Genomic DNA, 12,495 nt, shown 5'->3' on the forward strand with positions numbered 1-12,495 from the left:
ATGAATTATTGACTGATAGAGAATTCAAGAATTCAATGCAATTAAATCAAAACTAAACCAATTACAGTAGTCACTTTAGATTCATGGGTGTGTTACTTCTATTTTCACATTCATAAAAGAAATTGATATAAAAACATCACAGATAAAGAAACATTTAGACCTTATTACTTAAGTTTAAAACTGAAATCTTTATCACAAAAAGTAGAGACCCACAATTTCATGTTAATCTAAGAAGACATGCTTCTTATCGGAAACAAAACAAAGCTTCAAGTTCATGCTTATATGCATGTATTGGAAATTATTAAACAAAAAGAATATTAAATCTTGATATACACATAAAGCAAGACACGCACAATACTGTTTGGATCTTTAAAAGAAAATTGTCACGAAATAGCACATATTTAATTGAAGGCAATCTAAAATCATCAACTATTCAAAAGTATAATCACAACAAGCATGAATCTTAACATGAATTCATTAAAAGGTCATGAAAACAAAGAAAAGAACATAAACCCTTCACTACCCATATGTTCATACAACCCTTATGGTGAATAGAGACTCCCCCCATACATCAATTCAACGGTTTTTCGTCAACTAATCATCAATTTTCACTCAAACCCTAATTCTCATAATCTTACAAAACTCATCCTAAAACATGTTAGATGCAATCTAATGATCTACAGACTTAATATTAGTGAAAGATAGTCTCACCCTTACCTTAGATTGTTTTTCTGAAATCAAAAGCAGCGTTCTTCGTTCCTAGGTTCTCTCTCTCTGAGTTCTTCTCTTTCTCCTCTTTCTCCAAAAAGTGGTCTAACGTAAAAACTCTTTCTAACCTAAGCTTCCTTATCTATAATATTAATCACTCTTCCTAAACATATTTAGGCCCAATAATTTATTCTTCTTTCTATTCTAACCTCCAATTCTACTTACACTAATAATTCTCATATTCTAATAAATAATAGAATAATGCCACATAATAAAATACTAACACCTCATATATATAAATAAATCACATAAATAGATTCTAACTTAATAAAAATATATAAATAAAAGGAGGGTGTTACAGGGAGTGAGGACCACAGGAAAATATCTTGGGTTGATTGGAACTCACTTTGTAGTAGTAAGGAGGTTGGAGGTTTGGGGGTACGGAGAATTAGGGAATTTAATGTGGCGTTACTAGGGAAGTGGTGTTGGTGGATCTTAGTAGAGTGGGATATTTTGTTGTTTAAGGTGCTGTCAACTAGGTACGATTTGGCACAGCGGAGGTTGAGGAGTCGGGGGCGTCATGCTTCCCATTGGTGGCGTGACTTAGAGGTTTTGTTTAGGGAGGAGTGGTTTACGGAGAACGTCAACCAGGTTGTAGGGAATGGGGTTAATATGTTGTTTTGGTCGGATGTGTGGGTAGGTGAAGTGTCGTTTCGTAACAGGTTTCCTAGACTGTTTGATTTATCGGTGTATAAGGAGGCGTCAGTGTTAGAGATGTGCCAGTTAGGATGGGGGGAAGACGGTCAGGGGTGGAGATGGCGGAGGGGGTTATTTTTGTGGGAAGAGGAGTTGGTGGGGGACTTAAATTTTTACTTCACAGGGTGGTTTTGCAGGTCAACAAAGACGACAAGTGGCTATGGAATTTGGAAACATCTCATGTTTATTCTGTTCGCAGTACTTACAAGTGGCTTACTATTCAACCTCCGTCTGTTAGTGTGGTGTCTGTTTCCTCTCTTTGTGTTGGATATTTGTATGTTGGCTTCACTTTTGCCTAAAACAAATATTCAAGGGAGATGTTGGACACGATGTTCCAACATCCTAGCATGGTTCAGTTGACCTGCACCTTGCCTTGTTTTTCGCGCGCGTTTATTTATTTAAGGAATCCACGCCTTTATTCTTGTTGGACAAGTTGCGTGCCTTTAGTATAGAATTAGATCGTTTGTGTTTTCCTAAGAATGAGCTATCTACTTAGGAAAGTTTTAGAGGTGATCAGGATGTTCCTATAAATGTGCCTACATATTAGGAGTTTCCTCTTCTGGTTCTGTTGATTGTGAAATGGATCACCGTTTGTTCTGAAGCCCAACAAAGTGTTCTGACCCGTATTGCTTCAGTATATAAACAAGACTGAAAGACCTAAAGAAGTATTCAAGCCGTCATTTGAAGAATAAATCATTTAGGGTTTTGAGTCTGTTATTTGTGGGCCTTTTGTGTATCATCTTGATGCATGTCTAGAACTGTGTTTTGAGTTGTATTTTGTTCACTACTCTGAAACTTTTAAGCAAAGAGTTAGGCAGTTTGTGAACTACACCAAAGCTGTGAAGCACAATTGTTAGTTGTTTTGTTTGAAGGTAACTTCACTATTTGTTTGTGTCTGTAATCTGATAATCACATGGGTTGTGGTTTATTGTATGGAGTGAGATGGGATCTCAGATCTAGGAGTTCCTAGGTTAATGACAATACGGGTAGGTCCTAGGTTTAGAGTTGTAAACATGGAGTTTACTGATAACTTAGAATAAGGACTACACTAGTGGATTTTCTTCCTGACTTGGTAGCCCCCAGAGTAGGTGACGTTGCACTGAAATGGGTTAACAACTTATTAGTGTCATTTACTTTACTGTCAGTTATTTTACTTTTTATTGCTCATGTTTGTTAGCTTAATGTTCTAAGCATCTTTTACAACATCTGGTATCTTTGACTGGTGTTGGAACTTTACATAGAACATCTTAAGACTAACGTGCTAGAATTTCACTTTGGAATAAAGACGTCCCACTGAAGGTTGTTTTGTTTGCTTGGCGTATGTTTCGTGACAGGTTACCAACGAAGAATAATCTTCTTCGTCATGGGGTGATTACTAATGATGCCCTTTTGTGTGTTTCTGATTGCGGTTCTGAGGAAACCGTAGATCACTTATTTTTACATTGTAATATGTTCGGTTCGATATGGCACTATATTTACAGGTGGCTGAATTTCCCATCGGTAACTCCATTGGCCGTTGGAGATCATTTTAATCAGTTTACCGCTCTCGGTGGTCTTGCAAAGGCGCGCCATTCCATTTATAGGTTATTTGGTTTGCAACATCGTGAGAGATTTGGAAAGAAAGAAACAATAGGCTCTTCAATGGTAAACATTGCTCAATGGTGCAGGTGGCTGATAAAATTAAGTCGCTTTCTTTTGTGTGGTTGAAGGCGAAGTCCCATTCTCTTCACCCCAACTATCATGGATGGCGCTATCACCCTTCACTATCTTGGGCATTGGATAATTGTTTTTTTGTTTGTTTCCTTTAATCGCTGTTTCTTTGTGGCGATCTTTGTAATTATTGTATAGACTCTGTTCTTCCTGGCATGTCTTATGCTAGGAAGACTTTTTGTCGAGGTAATATAATTCATTTTAGCCTCTTCAAAAAAATAAAAAATAAAAAAATAAAAGTGTAACAACACGATATGGGTATATATATGCCCAGTTCTTTTGTCCTTTATCCTTTAAAACGTGTAACAAACTAGATGAATATATCAAGACTTACTTCTTCATTGTCCCAAGTACACCCATAAACAACTTTTTCTATAATAAAGATTGTTGTTGGTCTCATGAAAAAAATAAGAATTTTGAATGTATATTTTTGTTATATTTATGGTGTCATTGAATATATAATCATGGTTAGTTTGATTTGTTGTAATTTTAAAGCAACAAACATTTATTTTTAGTTTTTATCAAAATTAATATTTCTTAAAAAAATATCATTCATAATTTTCAAACGTTAGCACAATAAAATATGCAAAAAGACGTTCTTTAGTATGAAAAAACTATATAGAATGTAGGATATCAAACTGATAAAGAAAGAGATTTCAATAATCAATAGTATATATATAAAGTAAGGTTTTTTATGCCACATGTCACTTCCACATTCATTCTCAATATTTTTATTATTTTTTCTATTTTATTTAACATAAATATCTCAACAAATTATTTTACTTATGCACTTAGTATTTTTTATCTCAACAAACTACACATCAATCAATCAATCAATAGTATATATATAAAGTAAGGTTTTTTATGCCACATGTCACTTCCACATTCATTCTCAGTATTTTTATTATTTTTTCTATTTTATTTAACATAAATATCTCAACAAACTTTTGATCTTATGCACTCAGTATTTTTTATCTCAACAAACTACACATCAATCAATCAATCAATAGTATATATATAAAGTTAGGTTTTTTATGCCACATGTCACTTCCACATTCATTCTCAGTATTTTTATTATTTTTTCTATTTTATTTAACATAAATATCTCAACAAACTTTTGATCTTATGCACTCAGTATTTTTTATCTCAACAAACTACACTTCAATCAATCAATCAATAGTATATATATAAAGTAAGATTTTTTATGTCACATGTCACTTCCACATTCATTCTCAATATTTTTATTATTTTTTCTATTTTATTTAACATAAATATCTCAACAAACTTTTGATCTTATGCACTCAGTATTTTTTATCTCAATAAACTACACATCAATCAATCAATCAATAGTATATATATAAAGTAAGGTTTTTTATGCCACATGTCACTTCCATATTCATTCTCAGTATTTTAATTATTTTTTCTATTTTATTTAACATAAATATCTCAACAAACTTTTGATCTTATGCACTCAGTATTTTTTATCTCAACAAACTACACTTCAATCAATCAATCAATCAATCAATAGTATATATATAAAGTAAGGTTTTTTATGCCACATGTCACTTCCACATTCATTCTCAATATTTTTATTATTTTTTCTATTTTATTTAACATAAATATCTCAACAAACTTTTGATCTTATGCACTTAGTATTTTTTATCTTAACAAACTACACATCAACCAATCAATCAATAGTATATATATAAAGTAAGGTTTTTTATGCCACATGTCACTTCCACATTCATTCTCAGTATTTTTATTATTTTTTCTATTTTATTTAACATAAATATCTCAACAAACTTTTGATCTTATGCACTCAGTATTTTTTATCTCAACAAACTACACTTCAATCAATCAATCAATCAATAGTATATATATATATAAAGTAAGGTTTTTTATGCCACATGTCACTTCCACATTCATTCTCAATATTTTTATTATTTTTTCTATTTTATTTAACATAAATATCTCAACAAACTTTTGATCTTATGCACTTAGTATTTTTTATCTCAACAAACTACACATCAATCAATCAATCAATAGTATATATATAAAGTAAGGTTTTTTATGCCACATGTCACTTCCACATTCATTCTCAGTATTTTTATTATTTTTTCTATTTTATTTAACATAAATATCTCAACAAACTTTTGATCTTATGCACTCAGTATTTTTTATCTCAACAAACTACACATCAATCAATCAATCAATAGTATATATATAAAGTAAGGTTTTTTATGCCACATGTCACTTCCACATTCATTCTCAGTATTTTTATTATTTTTTCTATTTTATTTAACATAAATATCTCAACAAACTTTTGATCTTATGCACTCAGTATTTTTTATCTCAACAAACTACACATCAATCAATCAATCAATAGTATATATATAAAGTAAGGTTTTTTATGCCACATGTCACTTCCACATTCATTCTCAGTATTTTTATTATTTTTTCTATTTTATTTAACATAAATATCTCAACAAACTTTTGATCTTATGCACTCAGTATTTTTTATCTCAACAAACTACACATCAATCAATCAATCAATAGTATATATATAAAGTAAGGTTTTTATGCCACATGTCACTTCCACATTCATTCTCAATATTTTTATTATTTTTTCTATTTTTAAATACCAATATTTTATTTAACAAAAATCGGGTTTTCGGGTTACTTGATCGGATTGCTCCGCCCCTCAAAATCCAAAATTCCATCGTTTAGACCCATTTTTCATTTTTATTATTTTTCATATTCTCAGAAAAATCCGAAAAAATTTCCATTAGTTTTATTTGATTTTTATAATTTTTTGGTACTATTTTTTATATTTTTATGATTTTATTTGACAGGTTTTTAGCATTTTTTACTTAGTTTTTTGTTGTTTTTAAATGGAAAACTCAAAACTATTGAAATGTGAGAGAGTCTGATGGCTGATTATACATAAGAATTGTCCGTATTATAAAATCCGAAATAGTAAACATGAATCCAAATTTTAAAATCCGGAATGCACAAGGGCATTTTTAGAAATTTTACAGGGCGCGGAAGAAGGCAATAGGGGGGGAAAGTAATAGTCCATGTTTAAAGGACCCAAAACTATTACCACTTGGACTAATTCATTATTGATTTTGTTACACTTTTTATTCTTGCATTGGACATTCATCTCATCATTTATATTTATTTTTAATTTTTTTTGAAATATTTATATTTATTTTTATGATATTATTATAATTGTAAATTTAAATAAATTCAATCTCATATACTGACACGTGTATTCGTGCACACAAACTTATAAAACTTATTTCATATCTAACCCGGGCAACGCCGGGTATCTAAACTAGTTCCCTTAAAAATATTGATATTAGCTCCAGAAATTTAATCTCTCCAACTAAATGGAGATATTTGGTAAAAAAAAAAGAAAAAACCTAGTTATAAAACTTAGGCCCCACAGCAATATAAATAAATAATGTAAACTTAGGCCTCTCCGACCTTGACCTGCTACTACTATGGCGGCCACTATTTTCCAAAATTTCAGAGTAACCGCGGCGAGAGGATTTTCACAAGTTGCATCTAAATACCGAACAAGAATACAATATGATCCCACTTATCTCTTGGCTAGGTTTTCTGTGGATAAATACAATAAGAAAAAGGTTCTTTTTCTTTTATCTCTCACGTTTTTATTCCCTATGTGATTGCTTATATACGAATGTTCTAACCTTTCAGTTGAGGTCCAATGGTTCAGTAATATTATTGTTCCAATACTCTTGCTGATGGTAAGCTATGAAGCACGACACTTATGATCCTAAGGGTGTGAGTGTTTCAGGGTTGTGTCATTGTCCGAAACTGACACATCTATTTTTGGTGCTACCCTCCGGTTCTTAGGAGAAAGAGGTCCTAGCAAGCTGGAGTTCGAGGAGAATATCCACGAGAGAATTTTCACATGTGGCGCCTAAACACGGAACGAGCCTGCTTTATGCTCCCAGTAGTACTTTGGGTCATTTTGCTGTTGATAAATACAATAAGAAAGAGGTTCTTTTTCCTTTGTCTCACATTTTTCTTCTGTATGAAATTGTTTATATATGAATGTTCAAACCATTCAATTAAGGTCCCATCGTTCAGTAATATTATTTTTTCATTTGTTACAATAACTCGTCTGACTTTACATAATCTAGCTTATGAAAGCCTCTATTTTTGGGAATTTGAGGATTAAGGCCAAAATAAAATATGAACTCAGTTGATATATTCAATTTTGTCAACGTCATTTAATTTTTTATTTTTTTTGTAAAACCTAATGCAGAAAGCAAATCTGAAGTTTGTCGAGGTTGTAGATGTAAAGCAGTACCTGGTTGCAGGAATGTCGTATCACGTCACATTGAAGGCCAAGGATGGAGAGGAAGTGAATTTCTATAAGGCAAAGATTTGGGTGCGACCTTGGTTGAACAAGGAGGAGCTAACGGAGTTCAAGCTTACTGGTGATGCTCCTGTAAACTCTGCCAAAATAAATTTCTAAATTGATTTCTTTCATTTTGAAAATGACCATTTCTTAATTTCCATTGATATTTTTATTATATGATGAATAAGAATAGAGTTTTATATCTTATACTCTAATTGATAACTTTTAATAGAAGGATGTATTTTACAGATTTAGCTTGGCTTGTTTTGCAGTTGATCCCACTAATGAGTTGGCTCGTTTTGCTATTGATGAATACAATAAGAAAGAGGTTTGTTTTCTTTTGCCTCACACATTTTTCTAACCTTACGGTTATGTTCCAATCGTTCGGAGCAAAAACTTTGTTTCCTTCTTGATACATATTTATAATATCGTCATCTGACATTACTTATCTCCCAACTGAACTCTAGCTTATAAAATCCTCTCTATTTGGGAATTTGAGGATTAAGACCAAAATAAAATATGAGTTCACTTTTAATTTGATTTTGCCCACATTATTTAATTTTTTTTTAACTAAAAAAACCTAATGCAGAACGGAAATCTGAAGTTTGTCAAGTGTTTATACTTCAAGATGTACTGGGTTGTGGGAGATTTGTATCATATCACGTTGGAGGCCAAGGATGGAGAGAAGGTGAATATCTATAAAGCAGAAGTTCGGGAGCGGTTATATCAGCAAAAGGGCTTCTTGCTAACAGAATTCAAGCTTGTTGGTGATGCTACTTCTGTTGACTCGGAGAAGTTTGCAGAATGTAAGAGTGTTTTGTCTAGTATATGGGCCACAGGATTTTCCCAAACAGAGCAAAGTTGTAAAGACCTAACGACCACAACAAAAGAGAAGAAGTTGAATCCAATCGATCCTCCTACCACCAATAACTTGGCTCGTTTTGCTGTTGATCAACACAATATCAAAAACAAAAAGGTGCTTTATCTTGTCTTTTTATTTTTTATGTATGCGGTTCTTTATATATATGAATGGCTCTTCCAACTTTATTTATCAATTCTCAATGCAAAGCACAAGATGTACTCTGCAGCTAGACTAAACACTAAGAAAAATTATTTATAGAAACTCATACATTTGTACATATTGAACGAAAGAAATAGAATGATGTGATAGATATGATATATTTGTGATGTAATTGAAGTAGAGAGATGGAAAGAAATAGAGAGAATGATTGTGTAGAAAAAGAATGTCTGAGTATCATTGTTGAAATACCAACAAGGAAGATATATATGAAACAAACACTAAACAATCAATAATAAGCAACCTCTCGACCAGAAGCTAAAGCAAAGAAACAAATAAAAAATGAACTCGAAACAATAAACTCTAAACCAAAACTAATTTTCAACCCCCTACACCACCAAAATTGCCTCAAAACAGAAGCAAACAACAACAAAAACATTCTACCACCTTCCACCCTACATAATTCCACCACCACCACTACCTTACCAAATAATCTTCTGCGTCCCATGACCACTCACAAAAAAATGGAAGGAAGACATTTTTATTCTACTCAAACCATGTCTAAACAACATAACTTTAGTCTCATCCAACAATCCTTAGTCTTGTTAGCAAAAATCTCTCATTCATCACCTTCCAAATGACCCATTTTGTTGTATGCCAAATCATCTACCTCCTTTATGATAAAGGAGTAGGCAAATTTAACCATAAAAGGTCCACCATTTTTAGCCCCCCCCCCCCCCCCCCCACACACACACACAAAATCCTCCGCAAGATAAAGACTCATCTCCACACTCCTCCTTCAAAGGCCCTCAAATCACAAATCATAGCTTCCTTTTGATGAAAAATAGAAAACAATTGTGGGAATTGATCGCGAAGAGATGCACTTCCAATCCACCTCTCTAGCTTAAAAACCAGTTTTCCCACTGTTACCCACCCTTTTCTAACCTAACCCAGCGACCAATTATTATTATTGACCCCTACATCAAAAGTACAAATGTTTCTCACCAACTTGATGCACACCATATTTCCCCACAAACACTTCTTTCCACTTTCCACAACATACGATCATTCTAAGAAGCCTTCATCTCCAATTAGATAGAAGACTCAAATTAACCGCTCTCACATATTTATCCCCTATACCTCCCTTATCCTTAGGTTAACATGCCATTTTTTTCACTTCACCCAATTAATCTTTCTTCCTCCACTCATTCCTCCATAAAGAAACTCCCTTTGAATCCCCACAACCTTCTTCCAAACTTGAACCAACCTCTTTAAAAAACACAGGTACGGAATAGGGATAGAGTTCAACGCAACAAAACGTTGACCAACACAATCCTTCCCCTAAGACTAATGTAATTATTACCCTAGGAGTTCAATCCTTGATTCTTAATAGGCTATCTCTCTCGCAACTGAACTCTAGATTTCGAGAGCCTCTAGGCTCTATTCTTGGGGAGTAGAGGGTTTTATTTTTTTAAATCGTAAAAAAATACTAACAAACAGGATTCTCAAAGTACAATTGAGCTTGGATCTCATTGGGCACTTCCTCAATCCAATAAGAAAATGTTGAGCGGCATTCACTACACCAACGGCCATTAACTGTCGCTCGGCATTTTCATCAATAGTTAACTGTCTTTAGGCAATTTTAAGATTGGTCGAACTGACTTAAAAAATGATTAAACCAAAGTCCCCAACGACACTTAACTGTCGCTGAAAATGCTTAACAACAGTTACCTGCAACTGCTGGTATAGTTAATGACTAATTTTATAAGTGAGGTGAGCAATTTCCATCCAATATCTCTCAATATCAACCTGAGCCATCTTTGCAAGCAAGTGGGCCGCCCTTTTGCTACCTATCCGAGAATGCAAAAACACGACATTTTGAAACTTTCATCATTCTTATGTATCTGTAGAGGGTTAATACTAACATTAAATATAAATGAGTAAATAGACAATTATCCTCTGAAATTGTAAATTTCGTCAATTAATTACCTCCCTGACATTAACAAAACATCAATAACCCCCTCTGAAATTGCACAACGTTAATCAATTAACCTCCTCCGTCAAATTCTTCTGTTAGTTAACAGGAAGTTTTGCAAATACGCCCCTGAAGTTTTGCACTTATGTGCAAAATGTCCCCCGAACTTGAAAATTTATATTTTTTTTCTCTTACATTGACTCAAGATATTAAAAGCAAACAATTAACAGTTACATTTAATACTTTAAACTCTACAATATTACAACCTAATATAAATATTACAATCCAATATTACAATTAACATTTGGATCCTTTATTACAATCCAATGTTTTAGATAACAAAATCCAAAATAATATACTAGTCCATAACCACTTTGTAATACTTTATTAGATATGGAAATTCAAATTCAATAATACTTCGTTTGTGAATACAATGAGCACATGACAATCAACATAAGCATTACCCTATGGAGCCTAACACCATTTGGCAAATATTGATGTGTTTAACGCCTATGTTGGGATTCATAAGCTAGAATTTCAAAAAGAATTTCAATTCAGCATTGTTTTGATAGAAAAAGAAGCGGTTCAAAATACTATTAGGCAGGATTGCATACATGGATACAAAACATGATTAGCCAGCTATATTGTGACTCTACTTTGTAGTGTTATTATGATGTGTTAGACATCTGATTATTATGTTATTAGGATGCAATTATTATATTATTAGGCAGCAATTACTATTAAGAAGTTATTTGAATAAATAGGGAAATCAAATGAAAAATCAGTAGACATTTTATTTGGACTGGATATTGGTTTGGGAGAGACCCAAGACTCTCAATTTTATACGGAATCAATTGTATCCTATATTCCTATTGTATCATCAATAAAAGTAAGTTATTTATGTTATATTTCTATGTTTGGTATAAGTTTCTATCATGATAATTCAGAGAATGCATCTTAAATAACTTAAATATTAAAGCTAACTGTCAATTGTTTGCCTTTAATGTCTTTTGAGTCAATTATAAGAAAAAAAATATAAATTTTCAAGTTCAAGGGGCATTTTGCACATAAGTGCAAAACCTCAGAGGTATTTGCAAAACATCGTGTTGACTAACAGAAGAATTTGACAGAGGAGGTAAATTGATTAACGTTGTGCAATTTCAAAAGGAATAATTAAAGTTTTGTTAATATCGAGGGTAATGGACGAAACTTACAATTTCGGGGGCAATTGCTTATTTACTCAAATATGAATTCACTTGTTTTATATATATATTTGTCCACATCATTTATTTAACTGCTTTTTTTTTAAACCTGATGCAGAATGCAAATCTGAATTTTGTGAAGGGTATAGATTCAAAACAGTTATCGAATGATGGATTATATCACGTTACACTGGAGGCCAATGATGGAGAGAAGGTGAATGTCTATCAAGCCATGATTTCGGAGCGACCATGTTTGAACTCCGAGCAGCTATCGGATTTCCATTTTGTTGGTGAAGCTCCTTTGTTGATTTAGCCAAAAGCGATAAGCAATTGCTAGATAGAAATCCAATGTACTATGTTTGTAGTTTTTTTTTTTTTTTAAATAAATAAAAGTCCAATGGTTGAAGTTTGATAGTTTCTAAATTAATGAATCATATTCTATCAAAAAAAAAATCATATCTGGGAAGAATGGGGCAATTGAGGGAATTTTAAAATCCATGTGATTTGGTAGTTTTTTACTTCTTTTAAAATTCAAGGTACTCCTTAAGTTGCAGTTAATGAATAGAAAGTATATCATATTCATAAAGCTCAAGAAGGTTAATCATGGTTTTCTTAATAGTTGCACCATGTAAGTGAGGAGAGTAACATAACATCGACACACTATGGAAAGCCGTTTGTTGTGCCTAAACATAATCTTGATAAAAACAATATTTTTGTAGTGCCTAATCTTAAA

At 32.5% G+C, this 12,495-nt stretch overlaps 2 protein-coding genes across 2 annotated transcripts; both read left to right on the forward strand.

The window, feature by feature from the left end:
- Positions 1–6,680: 6,680 nt before the first annotated feature.
- Positions 6,681–7,928, forward strand: LOC146937839 (multicystatin-like). The gene is made up of 3 exons (XM_085749536.1): positions 6,681–6,824; positions 7,472–7,657; positions 7,800–7,928. The coding sequence occupies exons 1-3, from the start codon at positions 6,681–6,683 to the stop codon at positions 7,926–7,928; spliced, it is 459 nt and encodes a 152-aa protein (XP_085605662.1).
- A 236-nt stretch (positions 7,929–8,164) lies between these two features.
- Positions 8,165–12,140, forward strand: LOC146937840 (multicystatin-like). The gene is made up of 2 exons (XM_085757801.1): positions 8,165–8,543; positions 11,881–12,140. Exons 1-2 carry the CDS (start codon positions 8,196–8,198, stop codon positions 12,073–12,075), a joined length of 543 nt encoding a protein of 180 aa, XP_085613927.1. The 5' UTR covers positions 8,165–8,195; the 3' UTR covers positions 12,076–12,140.
- The last annotated feature ends 355 nt before the right edge of the window (positions 12,141–12,495 follow it).

Source organism: Medicago sativa, chromosome 3 (assembly GCF_051527215.1).
Source record: "Medicago sativa cultivar Bolivia chromosome 3, Bolivia_mono, whole genome shotgun sequence".
Taxonomy (NCBI): Eukaryota; Viridiplantae; Streptophyta; class Magnoliopsida; order Fabales; family Fabaceae; genus Medicago; species Medicago sativa.